Source organism: Elaeis guineensis, chromosome 1 (genome assembly GCF_000442705.2).
Source record: "Elaeis guineensis isolate ETL-2024a chromosome 1, EG11, whole genome shotgun sequence".
Lineage (NCBI taxonomy): Eukaryota > Viridiplantae > Streptophyta > Magnoliopsida > Arecales > Arecaceae > Elaeis > Elaeis guineensis.
This window is the reverse complement of record NC_025993.2, coordinates 113,183,527-113,204,998: the sequence shown is the minus strand read 5'-3', so window position 1 is coordinate 113,204,998 and position 21,472 is coordinate 113,183,527. Positions and strand designations below refer to the sequence as shown.

The window sequence follows — 21,472 nt, the reverse complement described above, 5'->3', positions numbered from 1 at the left end:
AAATGAATATCTGGATCATTTGTGATTGCTTGAAGAGCTATACACATGAATGAATATCATCTATAGTTATTTTGACATATATGTTGGTGGATGAATACTCCCGAGTATCTACTGATTGCTTTGAGATTTGTGTAGAAAGATGATAATTTGGACCATCCATGCGGTCGTTTTGAAATTTATACAGAAGGATCAATAATCTGGATATTCACTAATTACTTTGAGATATTTGCAAGTGGATGGAAGATACCGGTCATTCACCAAACACTTTGAGATCTGTGTAGTGGATGAATAAAGGAGTTCGGAGCATTTTGAGATTCATGTGATGGATAATCCAATATTCATTCATCTGGATAGATCTCAAGACGATCAATATATCATTTTATTATTCATCCATCTATATAGATATTAAAGTAATTCAAATATTTATCTATCTACGCAAATCTTAAAGAATCTCAAAACAACATAAAAATGATCTGAATATTCATCTGTCTGTACAGATCTCAAAGTGATTATACGGAGGACCTAAAATATTTATCCACTTGTGTAGATTTTAAAGTTGGAATAGATTAGAAGAGGATGCGGACATTTTCATTAATTAAAAAGGCAGGCTAACATCGGCATTGCAAATTCGAGGGATTCATTTGAAATTTTTTAGCCTCCGGTGGCGTCTTTGAGACTGGCCTAAAGAAAAAATGGGCATATGGCAATTCAAGGCACCTTTGGGTGCATTTTTCGATACCCGCCGCAATTCTGCACCGCATACCTTCGCGGCTTTGCGGCCGCCACTATTCCTTCCGTCAATCCTGACCAATTCTCTTCCATCTTTTCGCCATATATAATTAATTCCACGGAGCCGAATGCTGACCAAAAATGGAATCCGTCGCAGAGAAAAAGGAGAAATCCGCCACCAAGTGAGCCTCTCTCGTCCCGGATTCTTCCTGTTCTCCTCCCCTAGGGTATCAATTTCCGGCGAGCTCCTCAGTTCTTCCACTGCTCCATTTCTGGGACCAGGATTTCGCTTTTGGCCCCCGGATCAGCAGTAGTTTGGTTGGATGTCCAGCTCCGAGAAATCGGGGGTTATGTGGTTATCACAGACGGTTTGATGTTCTAGGATTTGTTTCAGCAAGGAAAAGTTCTTTTTCATAGTCAAGATTTGATTTTTAGCTCGGAAAATGGTTCGAGGATTGGAAATTGGAGGTCTTGTTGGGTTTCGGAACGGTCGGGCCAACAAAGCCGTGGTTGCAGCGTTTTCAGCAACGAAGATTTGAGCCTTTTTATGTGGGAATTGGTCTCTAACGCCAAGTTGGAGGGATTTCTGAGTAATAGGTAGCCGGGTTTTCCTCTGTTAAGACGAGGGAATGCGGCTCTTTTGTATAGAAATCCCTCTGCTGAAGATGAAAGATTTCATTTTTTGTCGATTACTATACCAATATTAACCCAGAGGAGTGAAAAATCGATCATTTGGTTTACCAGAAAGAAAAGATGGATGGTTTTTTGCTTATGGATAATGGGACTGGAGGTGCAGAGGATCCATTCGGCCTTTCGGCACTCACGAACTTTGATGATTTCGGTGAACCTTTCAGTCCTTCAACTGCAGACCAGATTTGCTCTGCACTAAGCTACTCGGCTGCTGCTCAGTTGATGCCCGGGAATTTGGTTTCCATTGGACTGCCTAAAATCTCGGTGGCACAAGGACTGGATGCCGTTACCGGGGATGCTAAAGTCTCAGCTGGTGCTTGTTCTAGCAGCAGGGAGGTGGCTTCCCCGAGGACTAGCATGCAATTTGTGTTGTCCCCTAATTCTTCAGGGATGGAGGGAATAAAGAGGAGCAATAATATTATTTTGCTTCTGATGACATTTCCGACAAGGGAACAAGCTTTGTTCCCAAGCCCATTGCAGGTTTTTCACTTCCAGAGAGGTTGCTCAGAGCGCTGTCCTTGTTTAAGGAGTCTTTATGTGGTGGAATTCTTGCTCAAGTTTGGATGCCTATCAAACAAGGTGATGTGTACATGTTAAGTACTTCTGAGCAGCCCTTTCTGCTGGACCAAAGTCTTGCCGGCTATCGTGAAATTTCAAGGCAGTTTACATTTTCAGCAAAGGCAGCACCTGGCTTGTTTCCTGGGCTTCCTGGACGTGTATTCATATCCGGAACACCGGAGTGGACCTCAAACGTTGCCTATTATCATAGGTTCGAGTACTTGAGGGTAGACCATGCAATTAGTCATGACGTCCATGGATCGATTGCAGTTCCAGTGTTGGATCCCTCTAAAGCTTCGTGCTGTGCAGTGCTTGAGATTGTTACGACCAGGGAGAAAACTGATTTCGATATGGAGATCGATGGTGTTAGCCAGGCCTTGGAGGTCAATGCTGGTTTCTCATTCTTAAACATTAATTTCCTGTTTATGTTTTAGTATCAGGTGGATAGAGTATACTCACAAACATAGCCTCATTAGAAGCATGTTAGTGGCGTGTTTCTGTATTTCTTTGCTCGTCCAACTTCTGCAGATTTTCCACAGCATATGGAATATCACATCTGAACAGTTTTATTGGTAACATATAGGTGGATAGAGGATCACGAATGTGATCGATATTAGCATGTGGACACCTAAATTAATATTTTTGATCAATAAAAGGTGGAGTTTTTTTTTTTTTTTGTTTGTTAATTAGTGCATTATTCATGGTGTTTTCTCTGCCAATTTCATGTTTTCATGGTAGCAAAAATAGTGGCAGTTAGGTTTCCTAGGTGCATCTGGAAGATTTGTTATCTGTGCATGTCTAATATGTCCCCTGTCATGCACTGCTAATCACAGTGGCCTTGTAAGGACATGCCTATCTATATCTAAGTACTTTTAATCAGATCTACTGTTGAAAAGAAACATATTTGTATAGCTCAGCATGTATGCATGCAAACGCATAGTCATATCTGAATCCTTCCTTTGTTGCATTTTGCAGGCTGTAAATTTAAGGACCATGAAAGCCCGGACTCATCAACAGGTGCTAACTAACTCCATGTTCTAATCACATTATTATTAAGATAAGAAAAGAAAACCTTTTCTTAGTCATTGCTTTTTTAACTGTTATTGTTCTCTATTCTCCGAGCATGTTTTCCTTATGTGCAGAATCTCACAAAAAGTCAGAAATCCGCATTCACAGAGATACTGGATGTTCTGAGAGCTGTTAGTGTTGCACACATGTTACCTTTGGCACTTACGTGGGTTCCCCTTTCCTATGGTTGTGGAAGTATGGATGAATGCATGGAAGCTGATGTTCAGATACAGCCAAGTTTTCCTAGGGAAAAAACTATGCTCTGCATCCAGGAAATGGCCTGTTATGTCAATGACAAAAGGATGCAGGGTTTTCTTCATGCATGTGCTCAACATCACCTTGAGAAAGGACAGGGAATTGCTGGCAAAGCACTTCAATCAAATCACCCCTTTTTCTCTCCCGATGTAAAAGATTACGAGATATGCGCGTATCCACTTGCACATCATGCTCGCAAGTATGGTTTGTGTGCTGCTGTCGCAATCAGGCTCAGGAGCACGTATACTGGCAATGATGATTACATACTTGAGTTGTTTCTTCCAGTCAGTTGCAGAGGTGGTGAAGAACAACAACTGTTGTTAAACAACCTTTCAAGTACCATGCAGAGAATTTGTAAGAGTTTGAGAACTGTCTCAGATGCTGAAATATTTGGAGCTGATATAGCCAGAATAGGCATTAACTGGGGAGAAGGAATAGGTTCCTCATCAACTGATTTCTCTGTGAAGTGCTCTCAACTAACGGACGGTGATGATGAACCAACAACTGAGAAGCCTTTTGAAAATCAAATTACAAGACCTAATGAGCATGGAGGAGGTCCTTTTCACGAGCAGGTGGTGGTCTCAGTCTTAATCTTCTTCTTGTTGTCATGTTTTTCTAAGAAATACTCTAGGTGTCCGTGAACCATCTTCATTCCTTCCCCAAAATCTGTAAAAAACTTAGACTTCTGGATTAGTTGCCCCATGACACACACACATGCATGGTTAATGCCTTTTATCCCCGGGTAAGAGATAAGATATGGAGGAAGCCTTCTGAGGCGTATGCAGGAACTCTAAACTTTTCTCAGAGATTATCGTTCCTGAACTCTTATGTCATTAACATGTAACATTTTGCTACACATGATTTGTTGTTTCTTAGTTCTAAACTTCTAATCACAATTTTGCACTCTTGATGGTTCTCATACTTTTAAGATATGTAATATACGTGTTTCCTCAGTTTTTTTTGGCATTTATCATTTAGATCTAAAACATGAGATCATAATTAGTTTAAACATATTCCGACCCATTTTAGTTGTTTCACTCTAAATGCATTGTGTCTGGTTGAAGTCCAAATCAAAGTGCTTGGAATGAGTCCAATAGATGGGGGTTCAATTCAAATGTTTTATTTTAGGTGAAATATCTGGAACCTTAGGCTAGCAAAGTGGGCTTTGAGATAATAAAATTTTAATTTTTGAGTATTGTTTGCTACCACAAAAGCAAACGAGGGAGATTATGTAATCCTGTGCGTAAAAGATTAAGAAACTAAGCAAGCGAATGTAGAATATACGAGAATGAAGTTAAGGAGGAGCAAAGTTCTGTTAGTTGGGTTTTTGGTGGAAGAGATGGTGTCAGACACTTGTGCCAAGTGTTAAATTTTGCATAACTAAAAAATAGCATGAAGCAACTTGACTATGTACAGTTGATGTGAATGTATGCATGTAAATGCATAATTTTTGACTTCATATTGATGTTATTTTAAGAATTTAATGATGATATCTTCTCAAAAAAAGCAAAAAAAAAAAAAGGAATTTAGTGATTTTTTCTGGCATAATGATTTTAGAATGAAAGAAAGGATGAATCATTTGTATCATGTAAAATTTTTATAATCGATAGAGCCAAATATGTGGAACACATATTCAATGTTAAGTAGGTCCAAATAGTTCCAAACATATACAATGTTCTATTCTGCATATTTGTTGCAACTGGATACAATTGGTGACCAATATGCTGCTGATGAATATGAGTGTTTTGATTCTCTTCAATTTTTATCTTTAAAGATGGTGATGTTATAGCTGTAAGCCAGGTTAAAAATACTGGTACCAAATCTTGTACTCATTTGGTTTTGGGTCAGCATGGGATGCTATAGTACTGACTCTTGGGATGGTCTAGTGTCCCAATACCATAAAAATACTGGTACCAAATCTTGTACTGGTTTGGTCTTGAGTCAAGATGGGATGCTATCGTCTTGACTCTTGGGATAGTCTAGTGTCCCAATACCGTACTGAGTTGCCTTTTTTTTTTTTTTGTTCAATTTCTTTTTAACTTTTCTTTTAAATTCTAAATGATTATTTAGTCAATGTTAATATGTCTTTTAGTCAATGATGGTTATATGCTCCGGTGTTGAGGAGGCTGAATCATTGTGAGGGAAGGAAGGCTGGACATGATCTCCTTTCTCCTCACCCTTCTCCACTCTCTTTCTCTCCCTCTCTCTTGTTTGGTCTTTACCTACACTGCCCTCCCGTGACTAAGACAGATAAAGAGAGCATGGTCCCACACTGCTCTCTCTCTATTTTAATTCAAAATCAAACAACCCAGTGGGGTCATGCATGGTACCTGTTTTAGCAGGAGCTAAATCCTTGGTTGTGGGATGAGTAACCCTACCCTTCCATAGCATATTTAGTATGGACAATTGTATTTGCTCGTGCTATTTCTATGAATTTGGTTGAGATGAATGATAAGTGGAAAAAAATATATATATATACACTAAGGGCCTATTTGGATGATTGGCCCCAAAATCCTAAAGGATTTGTGTACTAGGCTAATTCAACTATCCAAATCAGGCTGGGCCAGGCTATATTTACAAAAGACCTCAACAAGCCTTTTTTTTCTCTCTATGGGATTCAGGCCAGTCTACTCCAGAGGCATTCGGGATTTTTGTAAATATAGCCTAGGCTAGCCTAATTTGGATGGTTGCAATGGCCCAGTCCACGAATATTATGGGATTTTGGGCCCAACCATCCAAACAGGCCCCAAGAGATTTTTCTTTTTATTGGTAGCAAGTGATGTTATAGTTATAATGTGGAATTTTAGATTATTTATTTCATATGATTCAATTGCAGCATCTCGATTCTATGTTGCAGTCAAAGCCTAGCTCGACAAGGCATCTGGAAAAAAAGCACAGTACAACCGAGAAGAACATTAGCTTAAGTGTTCTTCAGCGGTACTTTCCTTTTAGTCTCAAGGATGCTGCGAAAAGCATGGGAGGTTAGTTTCTTTGTCCATCTGTATCAGTGCATTAGCAGTTCCATTCTAATGGAAAATATTTTTGTAGCTTAAAATAGTCTTCAGCACAAACCTAAAGTTTCATAGTTATATGATCATCACTGTTTCAGTTTGTCCAACAACACTGAAAAGGATATGCAGACAGCATGGGATTTTAAGATGGCCATCTCGTAAGATTAACAAGGTCAACCGTTCATTGAAGAAGATCCAAACTGTGATTAACTCTGTGCAGGGAGTGGAGGGAGCATTAAATTATGATCCTGCTTCTGGATGTCTTGTTGCTGCAGTCTCTTTGCCTGAAAAACCATCAATGTTAACCTTAGAGCCATCTGGTCGATATTGTTTTCCTGTATCTTCTGCTCCTCGCGTTGAAACTAAACAATTTATTGGGAAATCAGAACCAAACCACTCTTCTATTGATGGTCACCAACAAGTGACTTCTAGCCAATTAAAACTCCCTAATGTGCATAAATGTGAAGGGAATGAACTCCATGTTGCCCCAGATGGCAGAAGCAATGAGTGCAAGTTTACTTCTACTGATGGACCATTACAGCAGGCTAACACTGAAGGTACATCTTCATGGCCAATAAATTTCAAAGATATTTTCCATAGTTCATATCTTACAAAAGAAACAGGCTGCCAACATGCATTCGGCAAAGGTAACTTGAGTTTACAGAGCCTTCAGTGTCAGATTATGTCAAGGGGCTCGAGTTCTATGGAAGCAGTGGATGAAATGAATGCTAAAATACATGCTGATGATGGAATCAGAGAACACAGCCATCCTTCTTCTTCCAGCATGACAGACTCTTCCAATGGCAGTGCATCAAGTTGCCCAATTTTTATGAAAAGCTCTAAAAGTATGGTAGCTGCTACTGAAAGCGGACCAGCCATCACGGTGAAGGCTACTTATAAAGATGACACTGTGAGGTTCAAGTTCTTACCATCCACGGGTTGCCACCATTTGTTTGAGGAAGTTGGAAAGAGATTCAGATTGTTGGCTGGGACATTCCAGCTCAAGTATATAGATGACGAGGAAGAGTGGGTGATGTTGGCAAGTGACTCTGATCTGCAGGAGTGCATTGAAGTATTGGAGTATATAGGATCCCATAGTGTAAAGCTTCAAGTTCGAGATGTGCCTTGTGCTATTGGCAGCTCTAGAAGTAGTAATTGCCTGCTAATGGAGTCATAAAGCCTCAAAGAGAGGAGAGCATCCATTTTAGATACTTGTGTAGAAGTAGGAAGTGTTTTTTGCAGGATATATACTTCGTAGTAACACGTATAGATGTTGTAGATGTAGGAAGAGATATCGAGGGTGTTGGTTGGCAGGATTGATAACAAGCTGCTTGCTATGTGTTGTACAATACAATTTGCACTTTCAGTATTCTGTATATAAAGTAGGTATTTCACTACTTTGAGCTCTCCGAATCTGCATTATTTTCTCCAGTTTGTCCCCTCCTTACCCCATGTTAGATGCTGAGTTGCCAAAATCAAGAGCGAGTGCAGGGCAATAGATACTTTAGACTTTTAGCCAGAGCTTATGGTAAGTGAAAGCAGGTTCAAGATTCTGAGAAAATTTCAAAGCCACAGTTATCCTAGGTTTAGATGTCTACAAATGCACAAATGACAATCTAATTTTTCAATTCAGTTTAGAAACTTGTTTTTGTCATCCTTTCTAGATATTTTTAGTTCAATCACATCAATATTAGCTTATTGGTTTCAAACTTTGAAGTCAAATTTCATGTGTAGTTCATTTTATCTGGATGAAAACTGGATGTATGTGACTGTAGAACCCATACTTTTGTTTGTAACTGATAAAACTATTATGGTATATTCTTAAACTTTTCGCTTATTGTCATCTATATATATATATATATGCATGTTGAAGGATAGAAACTTTTTTTTTGTTGAAGCTCTGCACTTGTCAAAATCTTACTTTAAGTATTGTCACTGATATATATTGCTAGAAGGGGAGAAGCTAAACCTCCTAGCTCCACTACCCTCTCACTTACCTGTGCTGGCATGGCACTCATGTAATGGCTAAACCGCACTTGGGCCCTGCATAACATCCATATAACCTGTGTGTGTTTGCACCAGTGTCTGGAGGGGTGGCAATACTCTTCTGGAATCACACTTTAGACCTCCTTGCTGTTACTGGCATCTATTTATGTGATAAAGTTGCATCAATAGTCTTGCTAAATGTATTTCTCTTTTTTTTCTTTGGAAAAAAAAAATACATGACTTACTAAGTGGGGTTAACAAATATCTAGTGAATCGTTATGGTACTCGGTGATGCAATTTGCATGGTACTTTGTAGGGTTACTTTAATTTTAACTAAGGATAAGTCAAAAATACTTTTTGAAAATGTGAGTATTTAACACAAAATAAAAATATTAATTAAAGTATATATTAATGCTGGATTCAATTCGATCCAAATAAGGATGCATGAGATTGATTTGGCTAAGGATCTTGATCATTGATCCATCTAGATTTTGTACTAAGAATATATTAAAAAAAAATTATTTAAATAATATATAATATAAGAATACTAAAATTTGTACATTAAATACCACTATTAGTCTTTAATTGCAGCATAAAGAAAATTATCCATATTTTTTAAAAAAAAAAGCTCATAAGAAAAATTTTATTAAATATTGAATATATTGGAGTTATTGATATTTTTAAATACTTTATTTTTTTTGAAAATATCACAAAGAATAGAATGAAGTTATTCTTTTTTTAATGTTTTATTAGAGGAAAATATTGAATTTTTTTATGAGAAGAATAATTATTAAAATATGAAATACCACAACATATTTCGAAAGGTTATATTTCATAACATGAATAACCTTTTAATAATTATAATAAATCTTAATTTAACAAACTAATTTGTCGTTATGGTGGTCGGGTGGATCCTATATAATTGATGGATCATTGGTCCAATTCCTTCTATTGGTGCTACCAAATCCCTACATTTAGCTTTTGTGAAGTTTTCTCTGATTTTTTTTTTGTCGTTGGAGATTCTATGATTTTTTGTAGTGACAAGTCATATAAGACATTATTGTTGTAAATATGGATGGTCTATCAAGCCCCAAATGCTAGTGATATGTTTTGGAGGAGGAGATCCGATTACATCATAAGTGGAGTCTTCAAGAACCTTAGATGATTAGATAGAGTCCATTTTTTGATAGTGAATTTACATTAAGTAAATATGTGTCATTTGTTACCCTTGATTAAGTTGGAGGTGCATTGCTTAAAAATGAATTAAGAGAAAAAGATTGCAGGGATGGCTAGGGTTCATCAAAAGAAAAGATATTAACATTGTTTATTGAGCTAGCCCACTGGGCCTATGATATTGCTGGCTAGAACAAGATGATTTAGTTGGTCCATCACATAAAGCACCTATCTTCAGCTAGTTCCAAGCTTCTTAAAGGGATATTGTTAAGGATTATCCAATCCTTGGAATAACATTATACATGCATTCAAACTGTTGGAGACATAATGGCAGGGCTCTATAAACTCACAGACCAAGGAAAGGATATTGTGTTAGAGATTGATTAGTCATGTTTTCATGCTTTTGCACTAAACTCATAGATGTATTCCTCCAACCGAGGCCACTTTAGCTTTACCTTTTATAAGATGATCACTAGAATGATATATGTGCCTTAGATAATTTAAAATACTCTAAATTTTGATATCAATCTGACATATAGAACTGTAATTTTTCTTTTTAATTTTTTTTTTTACATGCTTATCTTTGCAAATATAGCTTATTGCATATTTACTCTTAAAAGTTATTATTTATATATACCTTTTAAATCATCCTATTGTAGCTGAATGATTTTAATAAATAACCACTTTAAGTGCAAAATAATTTTTTTGACATTATAATCTTTAACAAAAAATTTAAAGAGCGTTGGATAAAAGGTCCTGGCGTCGCCCGGACTCGAACCGGAGACCTTCAGTGTGTTAGACTGACGTGATAACCAACTACACCACGACACCATGATGCGTCAGTTGATGATCATTTTTACCCTTGATAAAGTTACAGATTTTGCGTTGCTTACATAATTGAGAGAAAAATGCTGCAAGGATGGCTGGGGTTCCTTAAAAAATAATAGTAGCCGGATATTAGCATTTTTCATTGAGCTAGCCAATGCTCGTAACTTGTCAAAAGCTAAGATATGGCATTGTTGACAGAACCAAGATTGATTCATTCCAAGGCACCTATCTCAACCAATTCCAAGCTTTTGGAAGGAAATAAGGATCATCCAATTGGAGTAATATTATAAATGAATTCAAATAGATAGGAGACTTAGTGGGCAAGCCTTATACGCTCGCTTATGTGCTAAGGGAAGGAATTGTGTTTGCGTTGTCATGTTCACATACTTTTGCACGAAACGCATGGTTATATTCCCCTCCTATCCTTAGACTCCTATGAAAGCTCCCCAGGCCACTTAGCTTTAAGTTTTACAAGATAACTAGAATAACCTATATGCCTTATACCATATTAAACTCAACTAACTCAACTAAGCCTTAATCCTAAACTAGTTATATTGGCTACATGAATCCTTTTCTTCTATTCTGCCTTATTTAGGATCATATTTTTTGCAAATGTAGCATTATCAAATTCTTCTTGATTACTTTAATCTATTTGAGTTTTGATCTACTTTTACCTCTCTCTCCTTCTACATGCAATAAATCACTCCTCCATAAGGCACCTTTCCACTTATATTGTGCATATCCAAACTATCTAAATTATCCTCTCAATTTAGTCTCAATTGATACTCCATCCATCCTTTTGTGAATATCTTTAATTCTTATTTTATCTTTTTTGTGTTATTATACATCCATCTCAACATTGCTTTCAGCCATACTTATCTTGTGCATGTGTTGTTTTCTAATTATCCAATATTTTATACTACAAAACAAAACTATCGTATGGTTGTCCTATAAATTTTTCTCTTCAATTTACATTTATTCATATTTATAGGATTTGACTATAATTTTGCACTAACTATCAACTACCATAATCCTCCTTTATTTGGCTCGCGACAAACGATTGAAAAAAAAAAAAAAAAAAAGATAGAGTTGCCTTAGACAAGATAAAAAAATCTAAATATGGACATCAAGTCAGCATATAGTGCCATAACTTTTTTCTTATTCTTTTTTATAATTTTTTAGATGCATACCTTTATGAATATAGGTCATTGCATATTTACCCTCCACAATTGGTATTTGTATATACATCTCTTAAATCATTCTATTTTAGCATCCCCTCTCATTAGATTTTAGCTGATTATGTTAATAAATAACCATTTTGAATGTAAAATAATTTTGTCATCTTTTCCATTAACATCCTTAACCATTCTATAAGAAACAACTCTTTTCAATGTAAACTAAATGCTGATATTTTCGGGGTTAAATAAAACTTTTTGCATTGTCCGGACTCCAACTGAAGACCTTCACTGTATTGAAAGACATGATACCTACTACATGGTGGCACCAAGCTATGGCAAATGATACTCAAGACAATTATTTATTAATATTGTCGGCTAAAAACTAATACTCCAATGCAAAAATAGAACGATTTCGAAGAATACATACATACATAATACATGTATGTACATATGTACGTAGTATGGGTGCGTGGTGCCTGTGTGTAAATAGTGATTTTTAGAGGGTGATGTGTGATAAGCTATTTTTGGAAGGATATTTTGTCTTGCTAACAAAGGCAAGATCTGAGTAAATTTATTTATCATGAAAATGAAACAAAAGTATGATTAATTCTATAAAAATCAACAAAGGTTTACCAAACCCAGTATCGATGTTTCAACTAAAAGGTTAAAGACTCTTTGGAGAGCCAATGAGCAGGCTGACATATAAGGCGGATATCTTTAAGCAATGCATAGCTAAAAATGCTGGTTTCTCTAAGTATTTCAAACGCAACAATCATGGTTTTACAAGTAACAGTATATTAGTTTAGAAACACTACTTGCATGATTTTGATCTTAGAATGAACAAAACATATCTTCTTCCTCTTCTTCTTCAAACACTTAGTGCTAAGCCACACATTCCCATCTTCATCATCCATAACTATGATCCTCCATGATAATACATCAAAGTTATTATGGGTTCCCTCAATGTCCTTGGTAGGGTTGGGGAACAAATTGCATTCTTTACTGTTATCACGGACTATGAAATCTCACTCCAAACTGTGTCTCAGCTATTGAACCGGTACAATTCACAATGCCAACTCAAAGGGAGCGAATGGTATTGAAACAAACCAGCTGAGTGTCTTTTTGGGTGACAGTTCTGGGAGGTGACCGACGGCTCCTGGATGGGCTCCTTTCTGGATATGATTCAGTACGACTAGAAGGCCAACTTGAACCTGGGAAGGAGGATGGCATATGTCACTTATCAGATTTGACTTTTTAGGAATAGTCTGATCTTCGATGCCGAGATGGTGTCTGTACATCGGATGTTACAGAGAATATGAATCTGGCTGAGGAGTACTATCGTTTCGACATTGCTGGCTTATCCTGTGATATCCTTGAGTTCTGAGACTCTTATGCGGCTCCTGCAGCGAACCGAAGGATTATCTTTATTTTTTGGGATCCCCTACTATCGGAGATTGTTAAGGTCAATTTCGACGGCAGTATCAAAAATGGCAGAGGCAGTGCTGGCTTTGTCATTTGGGGATCGGACGTCAGGTTACTGGCAGTAGGGGGTTCGCATTTGTTTGAGCCCTCTGTCTTAAGTGTGGAGCTTCGAGCTGCTTGGACGGGCGTTATCTATGCCAGACGGGAGCTACAAATGGAGAGATTTGCATTGAGGACGATTCGGTAACCATTATCGGCTAAATTCGGGATGACATGAGATACCTTGAGGCTCATCCGCTTCTCTGTGACATCTAGACTTCTCTTTAGAGTTTACTGAAGTGCTGGTCCATTATGTCTTCTGAAAGGCAAATAGTGCGACAGTCTAGGTCACTTCTTTTGTCGCTAAGTGCATCAAAATTGGACTTGATGACATAGCTAGAGGTGCCTTCGGGCTTTGCAAGATGTTTTGTATTCTGATCTGATGGGGTACATTCACACCAGATTCGTGTGATCACCCATTTGTACCCAATTTTTTTTTAAAAAAAAATTGTTACCATAAAAGAGCTTTTTTATTTTTAGTCTACAAATTTTACATGTCACTTGGCTTATGAGCAAATGCTACGGTGACTTAGAGAAATTTGATAGTGGCCATGCAACCCCAAGGACTTTGTACCCATATCATTAAATCTTGGCCATACTATGCAACACAGACCATTCCCAACAAGCTTAAATAGTCCTCAAACTTTGATCCTGTTTCCATGACCTCACCATGAGTCCTAACATGTTTAAAGTTCACATAGAAGTGTGTGTCCCTGTAGTTTTACTTATGGAGTCCACTGGACCCATCGTGAGGTCAGAAAAACAAGCACAAAATAAGCTGTACAATACTGGTCAATTTGGGCATATATTGGTCTGCTAGTTGATCATGAACTAAGATCAGTTGGCAGAAATTTGCCTTAGCATTCCCAACCAGGTTTGGATTTAGCTGAGTTTTGCCCAAGATATCAACTAGGATCGAGCTTGCCCCTAATTTGGTCGTGCCTTAGATTCTTAAAAACATGTCCAAACTTAGTGGACAACCCATCTAAAATAATTAAGGAACATCACACTTCAGAAACCAAAAGTGTTCATAGGAACTTTCAGTTATATTTTGGGATCATCAACATTTTATTTAATGAATTTTCCATCACCATGAATGATCTTGACCATCTAAATCCATTCTTTAAGATCTTACCATACTTCTGGTCAGCCTTTTCAACTTCTGTCAAGATTAAAGAGCACATGAAGACCTTGAGTGTCCTAAAGCATCCAAGTCTAAATAATCATGTCCCTTTCCTCCCTTTCTCCACTTTGTTTCCAGCCTTTGGACATAACACCACCAACAAGGGAATCATGATGCCATCCATTGGCAATTATCAATGTCTAAAATATGCATATATCAATGTCTTAGCATACTTCCTACCAAGGCAATGAGAATGTTCCCCATCTAACTACACAAGGAAAATGATGGGTATGAGATGTTATTCTGCAAGCTTTTGATTCTTCATACGAAAACACTGCAATTACTAAAGAAATGCTCTTTTTATCATCCTGACTTTCCCCCTCATAAAAATTGCTGTTTCCACTTCTGTTTCAGCATTTAATCATAGTTAGCCATTGTTATGCTTGGAGCTATATATGAATTATCATCATGGCCTTTCCTATTTATTTTTCCTCCATAGAAGTGTAGCTGGCACTGATCGAATATTTCAGTCACAACCAACGGTCACGGGCCAATTTTTATGTTTATGATCGATCGATCTTTATTGTTTGTGGTTATGCCGACAACATTGGCCACTGGGGTCATTGGATTTGACCCACAATAGCTTTGTTATACAATATCATGGGGCCTAAATAGCTCTTATACTAGTGAAGGGCCCTGTTGTGGTTTATATCTAAAGGTGGTGATGGGGGCCATTCAACTTTTCTGGTGTTGTTCAAATCTAGTTTTCAGCAGTCAGCTCTTATCACTCCGTTGTAAGGAATCCTGCCAAAGCAAAAGCATGCTACAATAAAGAAAAGAAAGAGGAAAGGAAAGGACCACATTGCCACTCTAGAATCTCTTCACAAACTCTAGCTGAAGCCACACCACTCTGTTCCACAGATGAACTCCATCGCTCCCATCCTCCAACTCTCCCATGTTTCTCCACTCCTTGTTCATGCAAGATCAAAAGATTCAACAAGCAAGGCAAGCGAAAGTCCCCACTATCTTCCTCTTCTCCTGTATATGCTAGTATTTCATGATATAGATTATAAGCTTCATGCCTAGTTTTTTGAATTGACTCATAGTATTAACATCATAAATTTTTTTTTGGGTCAAAACAATACTTCTCCTCTGAATGTTTCACAACTAGCATAAACACCTTTGTCCTTGTCTTCTTGGGTTCACTTGATCACTTACATGCTCATGTTTCAGAAAGCCGTGGTACCAAAGATTGATGCAGATTGTGATTTTATGGAAGCATGCAACAAAGTCGCCAGGAACAAAATCTGATGGAATTCCAGCAAATTCCAACAAACCAAAGCTAAGGAAATGTACTTCTCTAAGGGTAGCCTCTTCATTCACTCGAGTCTGTCTCTGTGCTCCCATCTCTTCATACACCGAGGTGTTTCGAGCCGATGTCCCTCCAAGAAGAAGCTGCAGCTTGTCGAGATCGAAATCTTTTGTGGCTCCTGATAGAATCATGACTGCCAGAACCTCGGTGGAAGGTCGGAGAGTTTTCAGGGGGAAGTCGTTAACCGATGACACCTTGATGAGGAGATTTGTGGTGGAAGAGGAAGCAATGATGCAGCTGAGGAGGAGGAACCAGATGGAATTTGTGACAAAGAGGAATGCCATGAGAAGGAAAAAGCTTGGGCCCAGTCCTCTTAGAATGATGGTCATGGCTGGAGAAGAGTAGTTATTAATTTTTAACAGATACTATGGCATCTCTGTTTTAGTTGTCCTTGAAATTGGCAAGTAGCTGAACTCCTCCAAATGGAGCTTGCTTTCATTTCTTCATAAGAACATGATATAAAAAGAAATTATCTTTTTTATTGGATAGAAAAAATGTATGAAAGTGTGCTTATTACTTCATGTTATCTTCCATCTTCAGTTCCATCCTTATTCGCCTGTCCTTGATGCTTCTAATAAGCATTGCAAAAACAATGAAGAAGATGATTAATTAACCATGGAGTAGGAATCTTTTTTAATAGGTTTTAATTGAAGCTGAGATAAGAATGGAAAAATTTAAAGATAAAAGCATGTCACCTTTGCTGGCAGCCAAAATTTGGTAGCATGTATGCACTACCTGACAAGATTAAGTTGACTAAAGTGTTAATATATTGTTGTATAGCAAAAAAAAAAAAGCGTTAATATGCTGTTAGAATAAGCAAATTTGTACCACTGTTGAAGCCATCTTTCTAGGACTACAAAGTTCTTTTGCCTTCAGTTCACACCTCGAAAGGTGCTTGATGCAAGATAAACATGCTTACATCTGAGCTTGATTGATATGCACAACCAACATGTTATGTAGACTCTATCAAACATTGAGTCTAAAAATGAGTAACGCTAGGGCTTGGGATTCAGGTAGGGCGAGTCCTTCGGCCTGGTCGAGATCAATTCACATGCAAAATCTTTAACTTCTCACAATTTGATCCAATAGTTGACCATCAAGATGTATGGATCTCATGAATATTGTCACAAGATGTTTAATCCAAAATATCTTAGTTGAGTCAATGCTGAATCAGGCAATTCCAGGCAAGCAGCTAAAGATATTGAATTGACATAGAGGGAACAAAACTGTAGTCTTGGCACATATTGAACATACTCTTGGTAATTATTTGGATTATAAGTAAAAATATTAATGAGCTACATGCTAAAAACACTATATTATATTGCAGAGGACAGAAAACCAAACATTAAGGTCTGCAACTCAGAACTTCAGCCATATTCCAAAAATTGTCAAAAATAATCCCGTCAACTAAAATTGATCGATCCTGCACTACCCCAGGAGAAATTGCTACTTTTCGATATCCATTTTCAATAAAAAGCTGGGTGGCAGCTGCTCTGCTTCCCTTTTCCTCAAAAAAAATAAAAAAAGAAAAAGAAAAAGAACAAGAAAAAAGGCACACAAAGTACAAAAGAACTGACTATCTTTTAAATTTGCTAGCAGCAATTCGCCTTCAAACCCTGAATCTGAGTATGGGAACTGCCTCCCATCCACCATACATTTCTTGTCACATCATTGATGCATATCTGCACTAAACAAAAAATGTCCAATATATTCAAATGATAGACCACACTCATTGGCCTTCGGAAGTCGGCCTCACAATATTCGCTATAGAAACTCTTTAGTCCTTGGAGATGCATGAATTTTCGGTAACTTCATATCTTATCGTATAAACAAGTTAGAGGATTAAGGTTAAAAATATGAATAGATTTAATTTTGTTAAGATCCTATTTAAATCCCCAGATATTTAGATAAATGGGCCCTTAATCCCCCATCTCATACGTAGAACCTAAGAGATAGAACTTGGAATGAGAGGCGACAGACTCTAATACTATGTTAAGTCCTATTGCGGCCAATCTCCTGTTGCACCCATTATCGGTGAAGAATACCTGTTAAATAAAGTCTGCACTAATCGAAATTGTATCCGACTGGGATCCTCCGATACTTAAATCAGTGGAGAGTGATGAACAACAGATGAATATTTAGAGAAGCAGAATATCAGCTCAAAAAAATCCTTACCAAATGCAATTCATTTATTTTTTTTTTATAGACGAGTTGTTGGTAATCGTTTGTAACGATTAGACACGTGGATCCCGCTTATTTCGGTATTATGTGATCATGAGATGGGCGGTTATACCAACCACTGATCATGTTTTAGCCATTATGCATTTTCTACGCTGGCGGTTTCTGGTATGCTGACTCTATATCGATAATCAGAATATGTCGATCGTATGTCGGCAGTTGTCGAAGTCCGAATGACCATCGGTCAGCAACTCTGATATGTCAATGATCTTCGATCTGAAATCAGTTAAGTCGTCATAGTTGGAGTTTGCTAAGGATGGTTGAGAATAGCCGACTATTGATCTACCAACTGATTGATAGTCAGCAGTTCGTGCTTATCAGGCCGATTGAAAGTCAAAATCGAAGGAGTCGGCTGAATTGCCCCCAACAGTTGCCCTCCATTCCCAAATTCAAGGTAGTCTGACACGTGGATTGGCACGTAGTTTGACATGTTGGATGAAGGAATTTGCCACGTATTGTCTCGAGCCCCGATTTTACTGTAGACATTAATGATTTCTTCAAAAATGAAGGGTCTCCAGCTATTTTGTTGTTTTGATAACCGTGAGGTCATCATTGGGGTGTCAATTCAAGAAGATAGTCTGACATCTGACGAATCTAGATGATTTGATTCTGACTAGTCGATTTCGACCACGTATCTAGATGTCATTGGCTCTGTGTCGTTCATGCAGATAGTGGTGAGGTGGCGTAATCTGAAGTAGGTGCGTCGAACCATCCGATCAATGATCAATTTCGATATAGCCACGTGTCGAAATCTGGAGAAGCCTTAATTTGAATAACTTCATCCAGACCGTTGAAGATTATATATATATAATATTATTTTATTTGGATCTTCTGCTTTTGCATTCATCATTTCTTCTACAACAGAAGGTTTCACCTCGGGTGCTGAGAGCTTTTGGTTTTGAGAGCTTTCACTCCTTCCTTCTAGATTTTCTTCTTTCTTCTTTAGGTTTCTCTATCATCTATCGTTTTCAATGGCAAATAGGGGTAAGAAAGTGAAGGCTTCAACTTCTCGAGATAGTAGATCAAAGAATCCGATCGTTGATTCTCTTTTGGATCCGGAGAGAAAGTTTCTTCCTTGTCCAGATCCAATGTGATCAACTCCGAGAATGGTATCGTATTCTGGAGTAATTTCAACTCTGTGCTTCTGGTTCGGATGGTCGGGTAATTCTCTTCCTCCGGATCAGGTTGTGTTTTATGTAGAGGACCTTCGAACCGGTCTTTGATTTTCAATTTCAGAGTTTGTCCAGAATTTTCTTGATTACTATCATCTTTACCTTGCTCAATTAGCCCCAAACTCCATCCGACTAATTATTAGTTTTGCTTTGTTGTGTCGTCTCATTCCGACCAACCCTCATCCTTCTTTTTTTCGAACTTTTTCGTCCTTCATCCTCACTCGAAAGTCAAAGATTGGTGGTTCTTCAACTCAAGGAAGGATTTATCCTTTATTTTCGATCTTCCATCATCCATTTATGGGTGGAGGAATCAATTTTTTTGTCTCTTCTTCGTCTTCTTAGGGCTTTCCTTCATCCTGGAGTGATCCGAGAACCGACCCCAATGAATATAGTCGGATCAATATTATTGATTGGAAAGATTTTCTCTGACTCAAGAATATGAAAGTTCCAACAAAGCGAGAGCTAATGACAAAGTAAGCTCTCTATGACGTCGAATTTAGTTTTGTGATTTCTTTAGGTATAGCATAGTCAGTTATTTTATTTTTATTTACTTTCCGACTTTGTAACTGAACTTCTATTTTTTGATTACAGCTATGCAGTCAACAGTACGAGTCTCAATTGCCGACATTCGTCCACATATTGCCAAGAAGAGAGTAGCGATCGATGTCGGATCATCCCGAATGATGAAGAAGAGTCGGGTTGATTTTGAGTCGGTACCGACGAGGGAGTCCGACATTCCATCGGTGATAGCTGAGTCGATCATAGCATTATCAGCTTCGACAATGCTTCTTCCTGTTGAAGTGTCGTCGGTTAGAGTAGAGACGGCAAGAGATGAAAATGCCGCACCAAAACCACCAGCGGTTCTATTAGCGGGGGTTTAGGTTGAATCTGCAGCCGCAGTCGAACCAGAACCATCTGCTACCAGACAGACTATTTCTCATGTGCCTCTAGCTGTGCCGATGCAGTCCTGGGCACAGTCAAGCTCCGACTTCATTGTGGATTCAAGTGAACGATCACCAACTGGAGAGTGGAGAAAAATGCCGGCCATTTCTATCGAGGATGGATCGTCGACGGTTCTCCCCACCCTCTTCGACATTCAGATTTCAATCGGTGAGTTGGCTTTGACCAATCCAATATTGGCCAAATGACTCATCGAGGCTGCTCTTCTTTTGACTGATAGGGAGAATAGGAAAGATCAGACTGTGTCTGAGATATTTTCTTCCTTCTACCCGACGATCCTCAGGGTAAGTTGACGATACTTCTTTCTCTTTGTTTTTAATCTGACTTGTTCTTTCTTTTCAGTTGGCACATGATATGTACACTCTAGAGAGTGGATATTAAAAATTTATCGAGCTTCGTCGGGCTTGGATGGATAAGGTCACAGTCATAAATGTCGAGAAAGTTGCTGCCATCGAACAGCTTCAAGCGGCAACTAAACGGGAGAAAGAGCTCTAGGAAGAGATCTCCCATGCGACGGTCGAACTGGAGTCCACCAGAGCTAAATTAGGATCGGCTCAACAAAACATCGCATCCCTAGAGTCCTGGATTAAAAGCAAAAAGCATTCAATCAATTGGCTCCGGAGGAAAAGGGATATATGCATAGAAGAACTTGAGGCGGAGCGTGAAAGGCATCGGGCCACCAAAGAGAGATTGGCACTGGTCGATCCAGAGTCGGCCTTCACCAAAGAAGAGGCAGAGTCGACGAAAGGTACTTTGAATTTGACCATCGAGAATTTCAGAGAATCACAGGAGTACAAGGATGAAATTCTCGAGGATGGATTCACCTCCTATTGTGTCAGATATGAAGATGGCAGAGATGCAGTCGAAAAACTATATCTGAACTTGGATCTGAGCAGTATCGTCCCTCCTAATTCGGGAGAAGCGACTGTCGAGGAGACCACCACGCCGAACGAGGTAGATGCACCGGTTGCACCAGAATCTGCTCCAACCATCGAAGCTGTACCGAAGCAAGCTGAAGAAGAAGCCGACTGGTGATCGATGTAATATTTTTTTTTTTTTTGTAATCGGATAATAGTCCAATTTTATAATCGGACCTTGGGTCCAATTTTATAATCTCTTCTTTAATGAATGAAAATAAATTTTTTAAGTATGGAATCCCTTTTCAATCTTAATGTACTGTCAATATCATTGAATAACAGTCGGATTACTGATTATTCATCAGTGAGTTGAATGTCAATCAATAATCGTAATAGAGTTTGTCTATTAGTTGGATGTCAGCTGACTTAACTTGTAGACTTTTAGGTATTTGATAGTCGGTGACAAGCTGAATATATTTCGACTGATCATAGTCAAGTCGGTATATTTTCTACTCGATCGAAGTCGAGTTGACATAATATTTTACTTAGCTAAAACTAAGTCGGTATGAGTAGTCATTCGACTTAAGTCAATTTTTACAGTAAAAAATTGAGATATAGTCGGTACAATTTGACTGATTATTTATCAATTTGACACCATCATTCAACTTAAGCCGATTTTTATAGTGAAAAATCGAGATGTACTCAGTGTGAACTGATTGATTATTTATCGATCTAATGCCATTTCTATAGATA

The 21,472-nt window shown here is 38.0% G+C and overlaps 2 protein-coding genes and 1 non-coding gene across 3 annotated transcripts; 2 read left to right on the top strand and 1 right to left on the bottom strand.

The window, feature by feature from the left end:
- The first annotated feature begins 794 nt into the window (after positions 1-794).
- On the top strand, positions 795-7,708 carry LOC105038610 (protein NLP2-like). The gene is given in 6 exon segments (XM_010914467.4): positions 795-1,836; positions 1,839-2,360; positions 2,953-2,994; positions 3,120-3,872; positions 6,137-6,281; positions 6,410-7,708. Coding segments are annotated over 6 exon segments (2,895 nt in total). The 5' UTR covers positions 795-1,482; the 3' UTR covers positions 7,489-7,708.
- Positions 7,709-10,227: 2,519 nt separating this feature from the next.
- Positions 10,228-10,301, bottom strand: TRNAV-AAC (transfer RNA valine (anticodon AAC)). Its single transcript has one exon. It is a non-coding gene; the product is annotated as a tRNA-Val (tRNA).
- A 4,679-nt stretch (positions 10,302-14,980) lies between these two features.
- Positions 14,981-16,002, top strand: LOC105038609 (uncharacterized). Its single transcript, XM_010914466.4, has 2 exons — positions 14,981-15,125; positions 15,354-16,002. Exons 1-2 carry the CDS (start codon positions 15,076-15,078, stop codon positions 15,835-15,837), a joined length of 534 nt encoding a protein of 177 aa, XP_010912768.1. The 5' UTR covers positions 14,981-15,075; the 3' UTR covers positions 15,838-16,002.
- Positions 16,003-21,472: the final 5,470 nt, after the last annotated feature.